We start from the raw sequence: 20,505 nt of genomic DNA on the forward strand, positions 1-20,505 counted from the left end.
AGAGTGCACGGCTTCAGCAAGAGGCCCCACCACTGAAGAAAACTAGCTAACTTTCTCTTGCCTGGCAGCCGTCAACTGCGCATAGCTTCTCAGCTAGGGTTTGGACCTCGCAAGCTCCTCATCACCCATGCAGGCATGTTGAATAGATTGACCCTGTGTGGGTCATGTGTAGGGAGTATTGCTGCCAAGTGAGTGCACGTGCCTGTCATGTCCAAAGAGGCTCTTTTGCAGCCCGTTTATCTCACAAAGGGTGAGAGCTGGACTAATCTATGGGCACAAGGCTAAATACTTAGAAGGTAGTCGGGTACAATATGAGTTTAGCAAAATGGCAGTAGAGTTGACCTCTCTGGCCATGAATTCTTAGTTTTCAGTACCAGGCGTGAATCTTCTCCTGTTGAGCATGCCTTAATAATCTAATCAGGTAGCCGTTGGATCCCCGGGGATATCTCTGCCACTATTATATTAGCGGGCATAGTTTGCTAGGCTAGTTGTTAATGTAGTTTAAAGGGTTCATAGCTGGGTAAGGCTACTGGCACCTTTTCTCTCCCAGCAGCCTTTGCAACTCTGTGCAAGCTGGCCATCGGAGAGGAGGCTTCCAGACCATACTGTAACCTTGGTGTCTCCGAGTGCTGTGAGCAAAGTGTGAATTTAATGTCTTCAGCAACAGGGTCTCACCCTCGGGTTCCAGAGGACAAACCAAGTGCAGTGGGAGCCGTCTGCCTTGTTCAGGGGATCTCTCAGACCCCTCCAAGCAGCAGCTTGAAGGGAGATATCCCATGCCTGCGGTATTGAAGTAATTCTGTTCGCCAATGTGGTTTTCATTGGTTATCTCATGATTAATGATACTGTGAGCCTTCAAACGCCTGCAGGGTTTGGATCTTCCCCCAGAAAGGGCCCTTCAACTCCTTTCGTGTCTGTTTTCCCCTGTCCTTACTGTTCCAGAAGGCAGTTGTGTGAGTGGCCAATACCTTCCCTAGTTTGTGGTTAATCGTTTCACTCATAGTGGTCATCTGATGCACAGACATTCAAAGTATGAGGCTTGGAGGATCTTGAACAAAACATTTCACATGCTTGGGCTTCCACATATGTTTCTGCTTGGGTAGATGAGTCCGTCGATGTATTGCCGCTCAGCTGCCCACGCCGGCACAATGAACAGACGTGCAAGAAAGCTTGTGTGAAAGTAAAAAACGCACACACACATTCTAGAGGGAAGACTAGCTTCCTTCCCACATCGTCACGCTGCCTCCATCTTTATGCCTAACTCACTCTGGGAATAGTAGTCGTTGGAGCTGTGATTTTACGTTTTATTTAGTGCTTTGTGAAAGCATTTCCTCACCTAGACTATCAGCTCTGGAAGATGGGCATTTTACCTGCTTTGTTTACCACCGTTTCCTAGAAACCTGACACATAGTAGATACTCAGCAGATGTTTGTTTGGTGAGTGATAGAATGGTTTGTGTTAGTAGTGACCAGGTTATTATTGCTCTGAAATCACGCAAATGCTGTCCTTAGCCCCATTCCGTTAACTTGCGGGCTTATATAGTATGTCAGTCAGCGTGTCTCTTTCCAGAGTAGAGAAGTGCACCCTTGGGAGCAGAGTGCTCAGATTTTAGACTTGTAGCTAGGGCCCCCTGATGGGCTGGCACTCCTCTGAGGACAGATTTCCAGGGTGAGGCCAGAATTTCCCAAGCTATTTTCTTTACCCTTCTCTATGGCTGCCGTCAAGATTGCTGCTTTTACAAACACTCTTGGCTTTTGCTTTGTTGCTATAGAAACCGGAGCTGGTAGTTGGGGGTGTATGTGTGGAAATGTGTATGTCTGCGAGTCCTGGGGAAAGGGGGTGTCTTGGAGTTGGTGGCTGTGGGAGGGAACAGCCAAAGATGGACATCCCCGGAAGTGCTCTTGGAGGCCCCGCCCCCTTGAGGGCTCTCTCTCCAGACAGCTGTGATTGGGCCCGGTGCACACTTGGGGAGCAGGCTCACTTTTGGAGCTGTGGGGCTCCCTGGCATGCGTCCAACCCTTCAGCCAAACATCTGGAAGCTTTGACCCCTCCCAGTGCCAAAGCCGCTGGGCCCTGGAGACAGGGATCAGTGACCTCTTCTTCGTTGTCCCTTAGCCCGTGTCCCAGACAAGTGTTTCTCTGGGAACCCGGAAGGCTGGCCCTTGGTGCCAAAGCTCAATGTGCTGTTGCCGTTGCACTTTTACTTCTGCTTAAAGGGTGGGGACAGAAAAGGGCTCGGGCTTGGAGAGCAATGAGAATTTGGCTTTTCAGGAAACCGGTATCGAAATGGAGTCTCACTTCTTCCTTCTCCCTGCGAGGACAAACAGCGGACTGAGCTGCTAACCCTACTGCAGGCTGAACTTGACATGGGAGGCCCTGGTGCCCTTGAGTCTAATTTGGGTCTAACCTCTGCGGGGAACCTTGGCAACCTCTGAGAGGTTATTCTGAGAAGGTACATGGTGGCCTTTCTAATGGATGCGATTTATAGCACACTGGGTGTTCTGAAGACAGTGAGGGGAGCTCGTGATGTGTAATCGATTGGGAGTGAATGTGCCATGTAATGACCTGTTTCTGGAGTTCTGCTTTATTGGATACACAGTTACTATTCATTGTAACATGCACGCGGACACACACACACACACACACACACACACACACAGAGAAATGCAGAGTGGAAATGCTGTCAGCACATCTCTTAATAATACATGGCCTCTTGTTACTTGAGATCAGACCCCCTAAGAACAATTGATTTTCAGTGTCACGAAAATAACCTGTCTTTTTATCAGACCTCCTCCTCGTACACTGTGGGACATCTGAACTGTTGGCAAGAAGGAAATTATCATCTCTCCCTTTAGTAGACATTCTGCTTTTGCATTTGTCCCATGGTGAACCTTCCCAGGTGGTACGAAGGAAATTGCCAGGTTCGGAACAATAGGATCCTGGAAATTAACTAAACGTCTATAGCTAGGGGTCGTTCCATCCCACTCTATAACTGATGATAAGAGGTCACAGTCAAGTTTTAAAATTTGTATATATTAATGAGGATAGATGTTAAAAATAAATGGTTAAGTAAAGAAAGAATGATATATGCCATTTGCATCAAAAGATAAAAGAAATGTGGGCACATGTGCACATTTGTGTACACACACACACTCACTCACACATACACACATATCACACACACACAATCCTGTATATAGTTTACCCAAGAATAGTGAGAAGGAGACTAGAAACTTTTGCTTTTCCCCTATATTTTTTAAGTACTTATTTTTCTTTTAATTATGTGTATGACTGTTTTTCTGTGGGTATGTGCACATGAGTGCAGGTGCTTGAAGAGGCCAGAAGAGGGCACCAGATCCCTTGCAAGCTTCCTGGTGTGGGTCCTGGGAAGTGCGCTTGGGTCCTCTGCAAGAGCAGCAAATGCTCTTAGCTTCTGAGCCCTTGCTCCAGGTCCTCTCCCTCCTACGTCTTTAAAACTCGTGGGTATTGTTGTCTTGGCTTTGTGTATACTTAGAATTTGTCACTCTAAATTCTTCACGTTGACACTTTAGTCTACCATGATCATCTCTTCTCCCAACAGCTGCCTCCCGGCCTCTTGTGTAGCCTGGCCTCCCTATAGCTCCACATAGAACCTCTCAGCTTTTGGTGGCACCTGCTCTCATGCATGAAGCCAGTCTGGGGTGGTTCTGAGACACAGCTCTGTTAGCTGTGTTAGCAGATGTCAGGAGTGAGTGTACTGCAGTGTGCTGGATGACATCGGACATTTCCCTCCTGAGAAGCCTGAGGGGTGGGGGGGTCTTTTGGATTTGGTCTTCTGTTATCCTATGTGTTAACTATCCTAGCAGATCTGTCTCTCTCTCTCTCCCCCTCCCTCCCTCCCTTCCTTCCTCCCCCCCTCTGTGTGTGTGTGTAAATGTGAGCAGGTGTGGTCGAGTAATGTGTGTGTTTGTGTGTTGGGAAGGGTGGGATATATATGTGCGTAGTATCTTGTGCACCCCAGCTCCAAGCTTGGCTGAGACAGGCAGCGTTCACAATGAAAGCTCTGAGCCCCTCCTGTCTGCTCTGACTAAAAGCCATTTTGAGAATCAGCCTTACTGGGTCTCTATTCTCCTCCAGGTGTTTTCAGGTGCTGGCCTCTCTGTTGGAGCCACACGGTTGGAGGGAGCAAGCAGGAGCAATACGTGTGGTTTAGGAGCCTGGGAGCGTAGGAGAGTAGGGAGTTGGCCTGGTACACTGTTCTGGTACTGTGTTTTGGGCCTGTAGAAGTTGGGTCTGCAGGAGGAAGGTCCTGATAATCTTATTAGCAGTTAGCCCTGACTCTACCATCTAAATTCTGGAAGACTATAACTTTTCAGGAAAGGGGGTGGTGCCTGGGGGCCACTATTTTGTCTGTAGAATGTGTCCTTTGAGGCTTCATACACAAAGAGGAAAATTGACCAGCAACTTCAAAAGGATTAGGAAACAGAATGGCATGAAAACATACTATCTGGTTAACAGCACTTCCAAAGAGCCAGTGACTATTCCACCATGAATCAGGACTCCAGGGGGGCGTCCAAGAGCTGGAACAGCGCCTGCTCTTCCTCCATCCCTTTTACCACATTTGCTGTGCCCTTCAAGGCCAAGCTAACTCTGGGATTCAGAGAGAGTCCTGCTGCTCCTGCTCTCGAGGAGCTCACAGGTCCGTTGTAGCAGTGGGCATGCCAACAGTAAGTACAGCAGATACAGTTGGAAGCTCACTGACCACAATTCCTACACTCTCCAAGAATAGACCAGCCACTTTAGCTATGAATAAATAATGCCTAGAGATTCAGGATGAAGACATTTCCTGATGGGGAAGGACAAATGGCCATAGGCATGACTTTACCTGGATATGTGGGAGACAGGCTTTGGGACCAGCATTAAGTGGCAGAGAGGATCTGTGTGCCTGGGCTAGTCTGAAGGGGCCTCCTTGCTGCGCAGTGGGTGAACCATTTCAAAAGCTACAGAGAGTTGAAGTTTGACCTTTTCAATGGTCCATTTAGACTGGCCTCTCATTTTTCCAAATATTGTATAGTTGCGTGGGGAGGATAAAAAATTGATTCCATTATCTGCAGGTTCAATCACTGAGTCTTGTAATAAGTGGGCATCAAAGGGGGGAAAGGTGCACATATTTATTTATTGTATGCCTGAGCATCAGGTGAGCTTAGGAGACAGTAGATGATTTGGGGGGGGGAGATGAATGGGCCTAACAAGGGCAGGTGACACACTACACGCTTGTTGAGGCCTGGCATCTCCTGCAGTCTCCTGTGAACTAGTTTAACCTTCCCTGGTGGGCAAGGCTCCTGAAGACACAGATGTAGCAGTTGAGTTTCTTTCGGAGGGACTGTCCTTCACCTGAAATACACATTGAACTCCAGGAATCTCCTCCACGTGCATGCCCTTCCTCAAATGTCCTGAATCTGAAGTCCAGGGTGACCTGTTTTGGGGTAGCATTTCCAGGATCCCTTCTGTGGCAGTCATAAAACAGCCAGTTGTAGGTAGAGGGGGATCCCAGGTCCGTTGTAGGTGGCTGGAAGGAGAAATTGTAAGCATGGTTCTGACTGGTGGTCCTAATGGGCTGAAGCCTGTGACATTGTCCACATAGTGTTCTGTATACCACGTTAACACAATTAAATAAATAAGGTCCACAGCCTTGCTGCAGTCTTCAGAACAATTTGGTATCCCCAAAGCCCAAGAATAGCTAACTTGGTGGCTTAGTTACCACCAAGCCACCCAGGTGTAACTTTTCTTCTTGATCTTTTCCGGCCCTCCACAGTTTTGGGGAATAAAAAACCTGTCACCAATAGGCAATTCTTCGAAAGAAGCGTAAAAACATTGCAGGGGAAATATTTCCAAAATGTAAACTTAGTTGCCTTTTTAAAAGAGGATATATTGATCATAACTTAAACATTCAATATTGTGAACATTTTCATAATCACCAGTTACTGGCTTGCAGTCTTGTGAAGTGAGGGGTATGTAGTCTGTGTCCAAGTCACAGGACCCAGGTCATTTTCTTCTGTTACCCCACACCACTCCTCAGGCTTACTCTCTCCTTGGGTTATGTGGCAGCTTAGGGTTGACTTCAGCCTCTCTTTTTGGGAGAAAGAACTTGTTTTTATAAGCATTGATTGCTGCTCTCCATGCAGAACTATGTTCGAGGCTCCAGAGCAGTGGATCTCAAACTCCAGCATGGGGCAGCATCGCCTGGAAGGTTGATAAAATGCAGCCTGCTGGGCCCCGCCCAGAACAGGCTTTGTGGTTCTGAGGGGTTGAGGGAAGAACAGACTTTTCATTCCTAGCAGGCTTAGGCAATCAGAGACCTCAGGACAGGGGAACCAGCTTTGAGGAACTTGTGTGCAGGAGTATTTCTGAAAGTAATGCGCATAGGGCTATCAGTCATTTACGCAGGCGCGTGCACGCGCACACGCACACACATAGGTGCATAGTCACACACTAACTAACACATTATCTGGGGAAATTTGTAAAGGAGTGTCAGTGATGTAGAGTGTCCAGCTTGACCTGTATTGACATCACTGAGTGCATTTTGTTTATAGTTTCAGTGGGTTTGGTCTATGGCTGCTTCGCCCCATGCACTTGGGTAAAAACATCACACTGGTAAGAGCATGCTTTGGAATAGTGCATTTCATTTCATGACCAACCAGGAAAGCGGGTCCTGACATGTTGTTAAAATGCAGGTCTTGAATATAAGCCTAGGAGGGGCTCTGAGATTCTGCTGGTCTAATGGACTCCAGGGGATTCAATGGGTACTGGAGAATGCTTCATATAGAAACACTTCAAAGCAGTGGTTCAAACCCTGTCTGCACAGCAGATTCAAGATCTTGGTGGAGAAATGAAGAGGAAGACGGAGCCTTACCACAAAATAAATACACAGAACCTCTGAGGGTAGAGCCTGGAACTAGGCAGAGCTCCGCACAGGTGGTCTGAGTTGAGAATCATGTTCTCAAAATTGGGAGTTTGCATATTTAATTGACTGGTCCTCTGTTTGAAACAACCCCTCAGGTGATACCAACTGATAGCCCCAAGGGAGAAGCCTTTAAAAGGCTGGGGGGGGGTCCTGCCCATCTACAGCAACTAAAGTCTTTATAAAAGAGGCGCCAGAGAGCATTGGATCGGCTTACCTCTTCTGTGATACATCACCATGGTGCCCCTCTGAAGCAAAAATCACTATACTCCAAATCACTGAACCCAGTGGGCCTTTGGCCTTGGACTTCCTAGCTTCTAGAATCGTAAGAAAGCATTTCTTTAAAAAAAATCATGAAATCTCTGGGGTTTTGTTATAACAACAGTAATGGACTAAGACAGCTAGTCATTAATTTCCAACCATGTTTTTGCATTTGAACTACCTGGAAAGCTTTAAGATATATATATTTCCTATAGAATAGTTGGTTGTGGGCTGGCAATGCAGCTTACTAGTAGAGCCCTTACCTATCATGCTCAAGGACCTGGGTTCGATCCCTGACACTCCCAAACAAAAAACTATATCTGTACCCTCATATGTCTAGGTAGGGTAACTGTGAAAGCAATGGTGCTGGGCTGTGCTGTCCAAAACGCATACCGCCTAAATTTGACTATGAAATGTTTTAATGGAAAATCAAGTTCCTCCATGATGCCAGCCACATTTCAAGTACTCCTTCACATGTGACTCCCTGCAGATAGAGGGCATTTCCAATGCTTGCTGAGAGCTGTTAGACAACCCCGGAGTCTGATGAGACTAGCCATGAGGAGGTGGGTCTCCAGGCCTTTCTTATTGTGTAGGTTTCATATATTCTTAAGAGTTTCCAACAAAAGCAGAATGTTCAGGGTGGATGGAGGCCTGGCGGTGTTTGCGCGGTGGCCTCAGGTGTGGAGCGAGTGTGCCCAGGGTTCTGTCTTGCTGTGTGCCTGCCACTCCATGACCTGGGCTTGGTTTTCTCTGGCGTGGCTGGTACCTGCCCTGTTCCTCTCGTGCATCAGGTAAAGACCCAGAGAGAAAAAGGTAGGCAGAACTCTGAAAAACGCCCGGCACGCTACACATGCAAGGGATTTGTTGCTTTTTCTCTTCCTAAGGTCTGGCTTCCATGAGGGCTTGGAGCATAGTTGCCAAATACAGCTAATAAAAATCCAGGAGGCCCCATTAAATTGGAATTTTCAGCAAAGGATGAATAATTTTTCATGTAAGTATGCTCAAGCAATATCTGAGACATAGAGTAAAAATTATTTGTATTTTCCCTGGCGGCTCTACATTGGGGCCTTTTCTCTAGGCGTCTTTCTTGTTTTGTGCTGTAGATCTGCAGGGCTGCTTTGTTTGAGTCAATTTCTCTGGTAGTCAGTGCCATGAAGGATACCAGCCCCACAGAGAGGATTGCTGTGTGCCTTCAAAGCCGTGTGGAGGTGCATCTCTCTTTTCATTAGGAGCTGACTTCTGCATCTGAGGGCTATAGTTTGCCTTGTGCTCTTTGTTCATTAGATTTACATGTGAGGGCTTTCAGGTGCAGGTGCGTGTGTTGGGTGGGACAGTTGGGCGCCTGTTCCTTTCAGGTGTTTTGCGTCCTAAGCAAGCAATGGACTCTGTCTTCCCCTTGACAGGAAGTGTAATGATAAAGGAAGCCTGGTGTTAGCACCCTCTAGTGTAGGGGCTGTGCACCTGTGGGTCTTAGAGTGCATACTAACCAAGCACCTCCCATAAGAACTTGGAAGGTGAACATACTTATTTTGCTCAGTTTCGGGAACTGCACTCTGTCATACCAGAGGAGGGCGTGGCAGAGACGCATACATCATGGTAGATGGATAACAAAACAAAACACCATCAAGAATAGGCCAATGTTAAAACATGCTAGTGCCTCCAGCAAGTTCCCAGTGACCTTTCTCCAGCTGGGCCTCGCCTCCTGACCTCTCTGCAGATGCTGTCTCCATCAGTGGGTTAAACCACTAACTAGCCCAGAGCTCTCAGGATCTAGTCCTCTCTAGAAACGGCCTCACAGACACACCCAGGGTGAACGTTACTATCGCCTAGGCCTTTCTCTATCTCCTGAAGTTGACAACGGGGACCATCACACTGCCCTCTTTTGAAGGGGTAGGCTTTTGGGGCCCTCCCCAGTTTGCAATTGTTTCTGGATGTTCTTGCTACCCCAGCTAAAGGGAAGATACATATATATATATATATATATATATATTTAATTTATTTGTTCTTATTTTATATATATTGGTGTTTTGCCTACCTGAATGTCTGTGTGAGAGTGTCAGATCTTAGAGTTGTAGACAGTTGTTAGCTGCCATGTAGGTGCTGGGAATTGAACCGGGGTCCTCTGAAAAAGCAGTTTGTGCTCTTAACCACTGAGCCATCTCTCCAGCTCGGAAGATATAATTTTGTAGGTTACATTTATCAACGTATTGCATCTACATACACAACTCGTGCCCAACATGCATACACGCCCTCGTCAGATCTCACTTGGGTCAGGAGTGATGTAGATAGACCCACATGTCACTTTAACTACTCTCAAGTCCCTGTGTTCCACCTGGGGAGTTTCTTCTCGGTCCAAGCTTCATGTTGAAATTGTATTGGGAACGTTTTCAAAGCACTCAGGGTAATTCTGGGGCCCAGCATGTCTGCAGAACGCCTGTCCTTGGGTCTCAAACACCAGAATTCCCTTTCCTGTTGAGACATACAGTTGAGTCAGTTGATCTTGGGTACCCAGTAATTCGACGGAGAGAATTTACAGTAAGTGTGTGCCTGGTTGCTTATGTATCATCCTGTCTCTCTGCCCCACCCCGGTCCTCCTGAACCATTGCATTTGAAATAACTGGTAGAATCTTTAGCCATGTGGTTTTGTGTCTGTGGTCAAGGGTAGAAGGAAGGTTTTAATGGTGGGTGATCCAAGTTTTATAACTGAGTCTAAGCTGATAGAACTCTTCTAGAATATTTGATAAATACTTCAACTGTAAAAAGTCAATGGGCAATAATTCAAGTTCACTAATAGCTTTAGCCCAATGTAGCTGGTACTAAATGTTAGGTCCCATTGTTCTTGTCATTATGATCAAGTTACAGTGAATGCCAACCGTGTCCTTAGGGAACAGAGGATTAGCCGAGGGAATCAAACACACCGAGTTCTATGGTCCATTTTGAGCTTCTGCGTGTAATACTGCTAATTGCTGCTAATAACCATAGAAACCACACAGTGCTACTAATGATGGCTTAACATTCTCCTTCCCCTGATTCACCATTTATTAAATAATTACTTTTGTCCCAGACACTGGGCACAAAGTTGCCCCAAGTGAAGAGAGGTTGGAGCACTCTTCAGGGATATGCTTAGTAACCTTGCTTTGTTCTGCACGTGGCCAGCCTCTCGGTGGCCCGTTTTGGTCTTTGTTGGGATAAGAAGCTTTTAGCATCCTTACCCATGAGGCCAGGTATTTGGGTCTGCTGTGCACTTCAGGCCCATGGCACCTGCTTCCGAAGGACCCTCAGCCTACCTGAGTTTTTTTTCTTTTCTAGGAGTACTAGAGGCTTACTCTGCTGTACCTGGCTGTGGGGCTGGATGGGTAGCTAGCTAGGCTGCGAGAAAAGCAGCTTGAAGGCACTGGGGGTAAAGAGATGGAAGTGATCCCCAAAACAGGTCTGATCACTGTTTCAAGAAGAAAGGTCCTGTGGGATCCCAGTCAGCCATGAGTGTCACACACTGTGGCATGTCTGGGTGTCCCTAAGATGCTGCTGTCTTAATGAATAGAATTGTATAGAACTGCTCCCTCTTCTCCTATTTCCACATTTCCACATCAGCTATTTGACTCAAGCATTTAAACTGCTCTTTAGTCAGAAAATATTGTGCAGTCCATGTTGTGGGGTAGGATGGTATCTTCATTTTTCCTATCAGACGTGCAGATCAGAGTTCTTCCTGCTCTTGTATTTACCATCGTGGTAGCGGCTTTGGTATAGAGCAGGCGTGGAGATACCTGGTGGGCAGCTTCTGGACTCGCCCACACTTTGGCCCTGTCGCTTTGGTAGGTTTCTTTAGCTGATTCAAACCCGAGATGACGTGCTCACCTCTCATTGGCTTGCAGTGACTCAACGGAGGGAACAAAGTTTGGGTAACCAGTCCATGGTGTGACATGAACCCTGGGTTTTGGAAGAGAATCTGACCAGCAACACTTAGAAGAGGGCTGTTGGGCACACAGTAGGTCTGATTCTCCAGGCTGTTATAAAAGATGTTTCTCAGAGTCAGGCCCCCAAGTGATCTGTAACTTCCAGGATCCTCTCATGGCCTGTGGTTTCTTCAGGAAGAAGAGAGCAAGTGTCTGAGTTACCCACCATGGGAGACCACCTTAGTAGGAAGCCTGGGCCTGGCCAAGGCTCTGTCCTCTTCCAGGAGCCACTCATTTTGTGTGTGGCCATCATCACTTTAGGAGTATTACTGCCCTCCCTGCTGGGGACAAATCTAAGGGCAAGCCGACTCACATGCATGCTCAGCTGTTGCCCAGGCCGCTTATCTGAAATAGCGTTTGAATGGATAAAGCCTTTTACCTGTTGGAGATTAAATGCCCCGGGAAGCCTGTGGTTAGATAATCTAGCACAGAGGAAAAACACTATAAATAATTGCTCCGTTGTTCCGTGCCACTTCTCTTGATGGGAGTGAAAGCTTGCTTCTCCGTGGTGAGCACAATAAAAACATCTTAGAGGAGGAGCCGGCTTGTGTGCCTCCTCCAGAGCCAATGATTTAGAAGCGACTCTCTATGGGAGATTAAATAGGATTCAGGTAAACAGCCAAAGGTTTACATGGGATTAAGCTTTAAAAACACCATCCTAAGGGGGTATTCTCCAGAGAAGAGATGAGGGAGCAGAAGCAGCTCCCCCTCTCCAAGCCGGGTCAGTGGCAAGGACTTAAGGGATTAGGAGGGGAGTCCCTGAACCAGAGCAGAAGGCAAGCTGGTACTCAGAGGGAATTCAGAGGTAGAGACAGACCTCTCTCCCCTACGGCATCCTCCCCCATGGCAGCAGGAGGACCTTGGACCACCCAGAGCAGGCACTCCACCCCTCTGGCATTTATCCGCTTTGTAGGCAGCAAGATATCGTATGAACGACACAGACAGATCTCTGCCCCTGAGAAATACTGAAGACAAATCATACTCGGCTAGAAAAATATAAATTCTGAGGAGGAAAAGTGAAGGGAAAAAAAAGGGCCGAATGTGAGTGAACTAGGTGGTGGGGGAGGGGCCCAGGAGATAGGAAAGCTGGCATGTGGGGAGTTATCATCATGCAGGGGAGAAAGATAGCCAGGAGACAGAAGACAGGGAGAGCAAAGGCCCTGCCCGGAAGAAAGCCAGTGTGGGCGGAGAAGGGGATTCGGGAGTCGTAGGGCAGGAATGAAGTCTAGGGAAGGATCATAGAGGCAGCTCCCTGGGCCTTGTAACATCACAGTTAGGAACTTGCAAAGGAAGGTGGAAGCCACTGTAGGGCTTCGGGCAGAGGCGTAGCTTGATCTGAAGTTTGACATGACCCTCTGGCTTCTTAAGAATGGATAGTATGAGATGGTGGTGGGACCAGGGGAGGAATAGGAACCACTGCTATGACCTAGTCCAGTGATGCCAGTAGCTAAATCAGGGTGGTAGAAGAAGTAGATTTTGGATATTTTTGAACCACATACAGTTGGATTGTGTTGATACACTAGAAGTGGACTGGGAGATTCGGGGAAAAGTTAAGAATATCTCCAAAGGGGTTTCTTCTGAGCAACTGGAAGAATGGACTTGTGACTGACAGATGCAAGAGACTTCAAGAGCATGGTGTCTCATTTGAGCTCCATTGTGGACATGTCTAACTTGATGTCTGGGTGCTATTGAGCACCTTCTGGGTTTGAATGGTGGGTCATGATGGAGAGAACTCATAAACACACAGGTAGCCTATGGAGCTGTGAGTCTGGAGGGGAGAGCATGCTGCCTGGGACCTAGGGGCATTCTTAGTGAATGTGTCCTGCTAGCCTGTCTTCTTCTAAAGGGGAAGCTGGCACAAATGAATCAAGGCTTAGACTCTTCAATTAGTGGGATTAGAACCCAGCTCAAACAATGGTCACCCAGATACCCATTCTTGTTTTGTTGTTTCTTAACAAGACAAGGTATTTTCCTGTAGCTCAAGCTGGCCTTGAAACCGCTACCTTCTGTAGAATGCTGAAATTGCAATCATGAGATGGCCTTGAAACCGCTACCTTCTGTAGAATGCTGAAATTGCAATCATGAGATGGCCTTGAAACCGCTACCTTCTGTAGAATGCTATCATTACAATCATGAGACACCCTTCATCACAGCTTTACAATAGCTGCGAGATGGGAAGAGTTCTCTGGGACTCACACACATAATAAACTGTCTTAATATGCTGTGCCCACTCTCCAGCTTTCCATCTCCATTCCCAAATGCCATTCAGGAATGGTGTGGATGTTAGGCAATCTGCTACTAGCTAATGAAGAGATAAGACAAAAAAATTGAGATGAAGCATTTAGAAATATTCATGGCCATTTGCCACAGCCACAGCACCCAAGGACAACAACGATAGATTCATATTGATGAGCAATGTGAGCAAAAAAGCAGATGATGATCTGGTAGGTGGCTCATCTGTGCTATGAGATACTCATGCAAGGTATAGGTCACGAATGAATAAACACAGGTCCTCTACATCAGGCTGCTTGAAAGGCTCTGTTCAAAGCAATGCCGTCCAAAATTAGCTTCTGGGAAGTATTTGTTTCCACAATACTTTCTCTTTGCTAAATGGTATCAGCAGCTGCTACTCATCCCTATGGGTCAGGGGCTTCCTGAAGGCTGGGGCTTCCCATGAGACTCCCCACATTTCTTCTCTGAGACTTCTAGTTACTCCAGACTATCTGAAAGTGTAGGGTCTTTGGGGTTGTGGCTCAGTGTTAGATCACTTGACGGACTTGTATGAGGTTCTAGAATCAATTCCTGGTAGTGACCAAAAATAAAATTCGTTTTAAGAACAGGAGAAATAAGTGGAAAATAAAGTATATGGTCTGGAAGTATTTAACAGATGACTCTAAGAGCCCCAATATGTGAGTCTTTCATCCAGACTTTGTGGGCCAGTGAGGAGATACATTTTGTCTCAGTTGGACACATCTGTTCTAGAAGGGAATTTTGGAAGGGTAAAGATGTTGGCCAGATATCATTGTCGTCCTTCTCATCAGTCTCCCTTCACTGTGGCATGGCATGGGGCCGCGTCTCCCAGCTCACGGTATTGTTGGGTGGTGGGTGGTTGGTGATGAGTAGCTAGTAGAAGACTCGGTGTGGAGGCCTGTTCAACATGTTTCTGTGACGTCACACCACTCAGGTGACTTCAAATTTTGAGTCCAGTCCTGTGGCTCTCAACTCCTCACCCAGAGACGTGAAGTAGCCTATATTCTGCCCATCCCTTAGTCAGCATGCTGGATCCCAAACTGCTGGAGTCACTCTCGATGTTTCCACTGGCCTCCCCAGAAGGCCCCATTCCTGTTGATGGTGACAAGCAGCAGCCCCCGGGGGTTTCTGTAACTGTTTGGTTTGCCCTGAACTTGGCTGCCCTCTAGCCTCCCACCCTACCATCCAGGGGCCAAATGATCACCCTAACCCTACCATCAATGGTCCTGAATGATGGAGGCAACACAGCTGGAAAGGGCTGCCAGGCCCCAAGCACATCCTCCTGACATTTGGGCAATGCTTCCTAGGGCTGTTTGCCCAACTTGTCACTTGCATCTTAGTAGGTTGCCAGTCGCCACTCTCGCCAGACTCCCTGCATCCCCCCCTCAAGAAAAATAACATGGGGTGATTGAGGAAGGCGTGGGTGAGTCAAATATTTAACTCAGGTACAGCACTGGGGTTTTTTTTTTCTTCTTCATTAAAATGCCATCTTAACCCCTGCCTCCAGGTTCTAAATTCCTGCTGATTAGCTGCAGCTGGTGGCTTGCAGTTCCAGCAAGATGCATACCACTGTTTACAGAGAGGATTCTTGCTTTCTGCCTGCTGCTGGCACTGGGTCTCAGGTTTCAAAATATGCCACTAAACAGATGGCCGATGGAGATACTTGGGAATGAAATGCCTCGTTCTGTTTGCTTCTGGATGATTTTGATTTAGAGGTATAGCTTACGTCCATTTAGCCCACATTTATATCAGGCAAGAATATCCTGTCTTGTTTTAGATGGAGAACACTATTTTAATTATGAAGAGAGTATATATGTCTGTGCATAATTGTCACATGTTGTGTACATGTATTCAGAGCTTCAGATGGGTGCACCTGGTCTCCTTGTGTCCCCTCAACTGCTACAGGAGTGGCAATGAGAATGTTGTGGGCACAGGGAATTGGTGGGCATTTTAGGTGGTTCCTCCAGCTGAGCCCTGGAGCAGAAATAGTAGGGCAGAGTAGAAAAGAGACGCAAATACAGACTTCTTTCCCACTAGGGAAGATAATTCTACTGTTGAGTCCAAGATTCAATGTCAACACCAAAGAGCTTTACAGATAATTTATCCAATCTCTCTTAGCATTTAATGTATTGATTGAATTGAGTTGTTAGGATGCAATGTCAGCTGGTTCGACACCCACAACCATTCTGGATTCCTCTAGTTGAGGGACAGGTCTGCTGCTGTCCATTGAGTCTGAGGACCTTGAAAACCCAGGACTAGAAGGCAGATGAAGCCTCCAGTGGAGGCGAGCTCGTGATAGACAATCTATATTGCATTTCAAGTCCTCATGAGAGTGATTCTCATTTCTGGGAAGAGGAGTTAGGTAGAAGGAAGGTCAGTTCGGGGCCGGAGCGATGGCTCAGTGGGGAAAGCACTTGCTGTGCGTACTTGGGTAGCAAAGTTTGGATCCAAAGCACCTGCACATGTGCATGCAAGCTGTGGCCTGCCTGTAATCATCACACTCAGGAGGCAGAGACAAGCAATCTCCCAAGCAAGCTGGCTCACTCGACTAGCCAACTGATGAGCTCCAGAATCAAGAGAGAGACTGTCTCAGTACATAAGGAGGAAATGGCAGGTACTTGACATCACTCTCTGGCCTTTACCCACATGTACACACATCCCTATTAATACACATGTGCTACACATGCAAACATGCATACAGACATGTGCGCGCGCGTGTGCGCGCGCGCGCACACACACACACACACACACACAAAGAAAAGGAGTTAATTTTATTATTCCTCAGCCAGAACAAGAGTGGCAGGAGAAGACAGGGACTGAAGACAGAGTGTCCCCAACTAAACTGCTGCCCTGCGGGAGTGTGAGCTCCACGTTCATGCAGCCGACTTTCGGCCAAAAAGAGGTTCTGGAAATGTCATGGCGGCTGGAGAAAATGAATATTCATACTTGTGTTTTAGACACTGAATGGCACCTCTTCTGTAGAAAGCTCTGAGTCTTTTGTATTTCCGATTGTGCTGGATAGATGTTAACAAATATGCAAGTGTTTATTTGTAAGTGTGACAGGTAGGTTTTTATAATTCTAAACGAAGCAGCTTCTGGCATCTGGTAGCAACCCTAGGAATCAGTCTCTGTGGATGCCAAAAAGCCCCATCTATTCTCCAGGTTGTGGCTTCCTTGTAGGGACGCAAGTCACCTGACTCCTCCTCCATCTCTGAGTACCTGCATGCATAAGAAGACATGGCAGTGGCTCTGAAACCAACTGTGGTCTGACAGCCCTTGCTTCTCGTTTCCTTTTCGTTTCCCACCATCTTCCCTGAGTGGCTGTAAGTGCAGGGCGCAGCAAATTACTCCCCACTTTTAAATCTTTCAGCATCTCCTCATCCGCAAATACATCAGTCTAAATTACTTGATCCAAATCCAAACCGCCACAGGACCCATGCAGGGTTTTTCCAGGTCGTCTCTAAGCCTTAACCTCAAAGTTAACAATGTAGCCACACCACTTTTTTTTTTTTTTTTTTTTTTTTGGTTTTTACGAGACAGGGTTTCTCTGTATTGTTTTGGAGGCTATAGGTCCAGCCTGGCCTCGAACTCACAGAGTTCTGCCTGCCTCTGCCTCCCGAGTGCTGGGATTAAAGGCGTGCTCCACCACCGCCCGGCGCCACACCACTTTTTAGAACACCATGCTCTCTCTCTTCCTCTAGTGCTTTCCGACCATTTGGGGTAGACTATGAATGCCCCTTTTGGCCATTTCCTGGATAGGCTGGTCCAAGTTTAGTTTAGGCTGCAGTTCACTCTACTCTCTTACTCTCACCACATTGGCCAATCACTTTAACCCTTCCGATACTAAGCCTATGCAGAAGCTACATATTCTGCCTAGAGAGTTAATTTTATGTGAACCAATGACCTCTCATTCTTTATATTTTGCCTTCTCTTGTAAACAGCATATTAGATGCTGGGAAACTAATACTGACTGTGTGTATGTGTCTGTCTGTCTCTCCCTGTGTTAGTGGTCTCTCTTTGTGTGTATGTGTGTGTGTGTGTGTGTCTGTGTGTGTATGTCTGTCTGTCTCTCTCTCTGTATGTCTGTGTCTCTCTGTGTATATATATGTGTATCTGTGTCTCTCTGTGTGTGTCTGTGTCTATGAGTGTCTCTGTGTGTTTGTCTGTCTCTCTCCCTGTGTGTGTGTGTGTGTGTGTGTGTGTGTGTGTGTGTGTGTCTGTGTCTCTGTATATGTGGGAGGGGGGTGGGCAAAAGTCAGCCTCGGGTGGTTTCCTTGGCATTGTCCCTTGCTGGAACTGACACTCACTGACTGGCTAAGCTGACTGATGGGTCACTGAACTGCAGTGAGCTCCACGCTCCACATCTTCAGCCTCCTCACTAGGGTCACAGATGTGCAGTGTTGGGCGACAGGCACTTCAGCCGCCGGCTTTCTCCCCACCTCTCATCTTTGTCATGTAACTAGACTTTCTAGACTATCAGTGTTTAATGTAATTACTAATTATATTTGGGGTTAAATTTAGCATTCTTAGACTTTGACCTATCTTTAGATTTTTCTCCTTAACTTTTGAACTGAATTAAATTTTTTTCTCTGTTTACTAGTTTGGAAAAATGGGAAATCTGTTTTTCTAATAACTACCTTGGAAATTTCCACTTAAATATGTCTATTCCTATGTGCCAAGTTTTAAAGTTAATCAGAATTCTTACTCTCTTTCCGGATAGTACAAGGACCTTCAAATAATTTCCATTTATTTTCACCATGTTCATTCTGTTGATGAAAATTATAATTTTATTAAGGGAAAACTTACAAATAATCATTGTAGGCAATGACGTTAATGTGATTGTATTTATGGATGCAATACTCTTTTTTTCTTTATATTTTGGACCATCCACTTGTAGCCATTTCCTTCTTAAAGTCTATAGAAATGAGCTGATAGAAAATACTTAACTTGAAAATATTTTTAATCATAGAGCTTTTTATCTTTTTATCCTTTCCTTTTCTTGTTACTGGCTTTTTTTTTGTTTGTCATTTTTAGACAGGATTTTTCTGTGTAACAGCCCTGGCTATCCTGGAACTAGCTCTATAGACTAGGCTGGCCTTGAACTCACAAAGAACTACCTTTTTTTTGTAAGCAAATATTGTTGTGGAGCAACACATCCACCACCTTGCTTCGGACCACACAGTCCCCTGAGGCCATCATCTTGGCATATGCTTCGCTAGGGAGTTGTTCTGTGGTGTTGGCCCCCCTTGACAATGGCAGAAGGTTGAAGAACAAATTAAGGATTACGGAGACTACTCCAGGGGAAAATGATGCTTAGAAAACTATCAGTGCAAAACACTTGGACGTTTTTCTTTCCTGAATTCCCTAGCAAGTTGGCTTAATTGGCATGACTCCCCATCCTGGTTTGCTTTCTGTTGATGTGATAAATAGCACAACCAAAAGCAGTTTGGGGAGGAAAATGTTTATTTCAACTTAAGGATTCCAGTCCTCCACAAAGTGAAGTCACTCTATCAGGATAGAAACGCAATGGAGAAAGCAATAGAGGAATGCTGCTTACTGGCTTGGTCCCAGGCTCACCACTTTATACAGCCTAGACCCACCTGCCTAGGGATGGCATTCCCCACAGTGGGATGGACCCTCCTACATCAATTAGCTGTCAAGAAAATGCCCCCACAGACATACCCACAGGGCCAGCTGATGGGGGCAATTCTTCCATTGAGGGTTCCTCTTCCCAGATATGGCAAGTTGACAACCAAGATAAGTCTTCGACCTGGGAAATCTACATATAGGTAGCATTGGTAAGGAGGCTACTCGACCCTACCAGCTGGAGTTCACAACTCTGCGTATTGCTCTTGGCCCGAAATGAGCTTTCTATTTTAAAAGCTCGTCAGGGCCCTACTCAAGCAGCTGATTCCAGGTCATCACCTCTAGCAGGACAAGCTTCTGTGGGGACAAGCAAGCTCCGTTCACAAGAACTGGGCCACAGTGGATAAAGCTGGCTGTCACTCAGGAAGCATCAAGGTCTTGCTTGTGTTCATCTAGCAAAGCTAGACTGAACAACACACTCCACAGCAATGTGTGGTAAGGAGCCATCATGGCTCAAATATGAGGCTCTTTGGGATAGTGGGTTGAAAAGAAAGGAAAAAAATCCTTCATATTTAATTCATATTTGAATGCATTTTGCAAACAGACTGTCTCTTCTCTTCAGCGTCTTGGGTGTGTACATGCATGTTTGCTGTATTCCAACCCTACCACTTGGGAACTCCCCTAAACAGATTGCTCGTGAATAGAGCCAAGTATGGATTTGTATTTTGTTGAGATTAACTGGCCATTGCATTTGCATTGACCAAAGCTGGCATGCTACACAGTAATTGGGAGAGGATTCTGAGGCTCCTGGAGGATTCTCCAGGGTTGACTCTTGGCTGGCCTCTGGGTATGTATGGGAGAGCATCCCATGAAGGCCATTACCATCCCTGCTGCTGCCTCAGCTATGGCCGATGCTCTTGCAGGAGCCAGCTGTGACGTCTAGAGCGCCTCATCCTACAAGGGTCAAGCCATCATGACTGACTCCCTCCTCCTCACATATCTGTGTGGGGCTTTGACTTGGTGAGAAGAGTTAAGCGCAGTGTAGCGTCTGCACATTTGTAGCCAGTCTCCTCTGTGGCTGAAGGTGCACACACAAGACTGCAAGGCCCCTCTGCTCTCTCTCCATCTCTGTCAGCTCTCTGGGAAGATTTCCTCCCATTCCTGTCAGGTCAAGCTTGAAGGATAAGCTGGGCTGCCCTGTCCAGTCTTCGGCACGGCCATTGTGAGGACAGGGTGTGTGGCCAAGACCCACATTGAGGAGTGTGCAGAAGACTCCTGGCCTCCTCTGTCTGGGTGATGCAATTGGGGTCTCAGAATCTTTCCCTTGGAGGTTGCAACCCTTCTTTTAGTTCTTTACAGAGCTGAGGTGAAAGGGGGAGAGAAGGAGGAAGGGGGAAGGGGGAGGGAGAGTTGGAGGGAAGGATGGAGGGAGAGCAAGCTTGCACTCTGTTTTGGAAAGGCATCTTAGGGTCTACAAAGCTTCCCTGTGTCCTTCTAAGGATTGGCACCATTGTC

At 46.7% G+C, this 20,505-nt stretch overlaps 1 protein-coding gene across 3 annotated transcripts in view; it reads left to right on the forward strand.

Annotated features, from left to right (window-relative positions):
• Positions 1-20,505, forward strand: part of Prkce (protein kinase C epsilon) — a 507,468-nt gene that overhangs the window by 210,253 nt on the left and 276,710 nt on the right. The window contains exon 1 of one of the 3 annotated variants that reach the window (XM_040737389.1): positions 8,162-8,192. The exons of the other annotated variants lie outside the window; for them this stretch is intronic. Within the exon in view, the coding sequence (XP_040593323.1) occupies positions 8,177-8,192 (16 nt within the window). The 5' untranslated portion in view covers positions 8,162-8,176. Of the gene's footprint in view, positions 1-8,161; positions 8,193-20,505 lie in introns of those variants that run through there. 3 annotated transcript variants of the gene reach the window in all.

This window comes from Mesocricetus auratus, unplaced genomic scaffold (assembly GCF_017639785.1).
Source record: "Mesocricetus auratus isolate SY011 unplaced genomic scaffold, BCM_Maur_2.0 Super-Scaffold_100676, whole genome shotgun sequence".
NCBI lineage: Eukaryota > Metazoa > Chordata > Mammalia > Rodentia > Cricetidae > Mesocricetus > Mesocricetus auratus.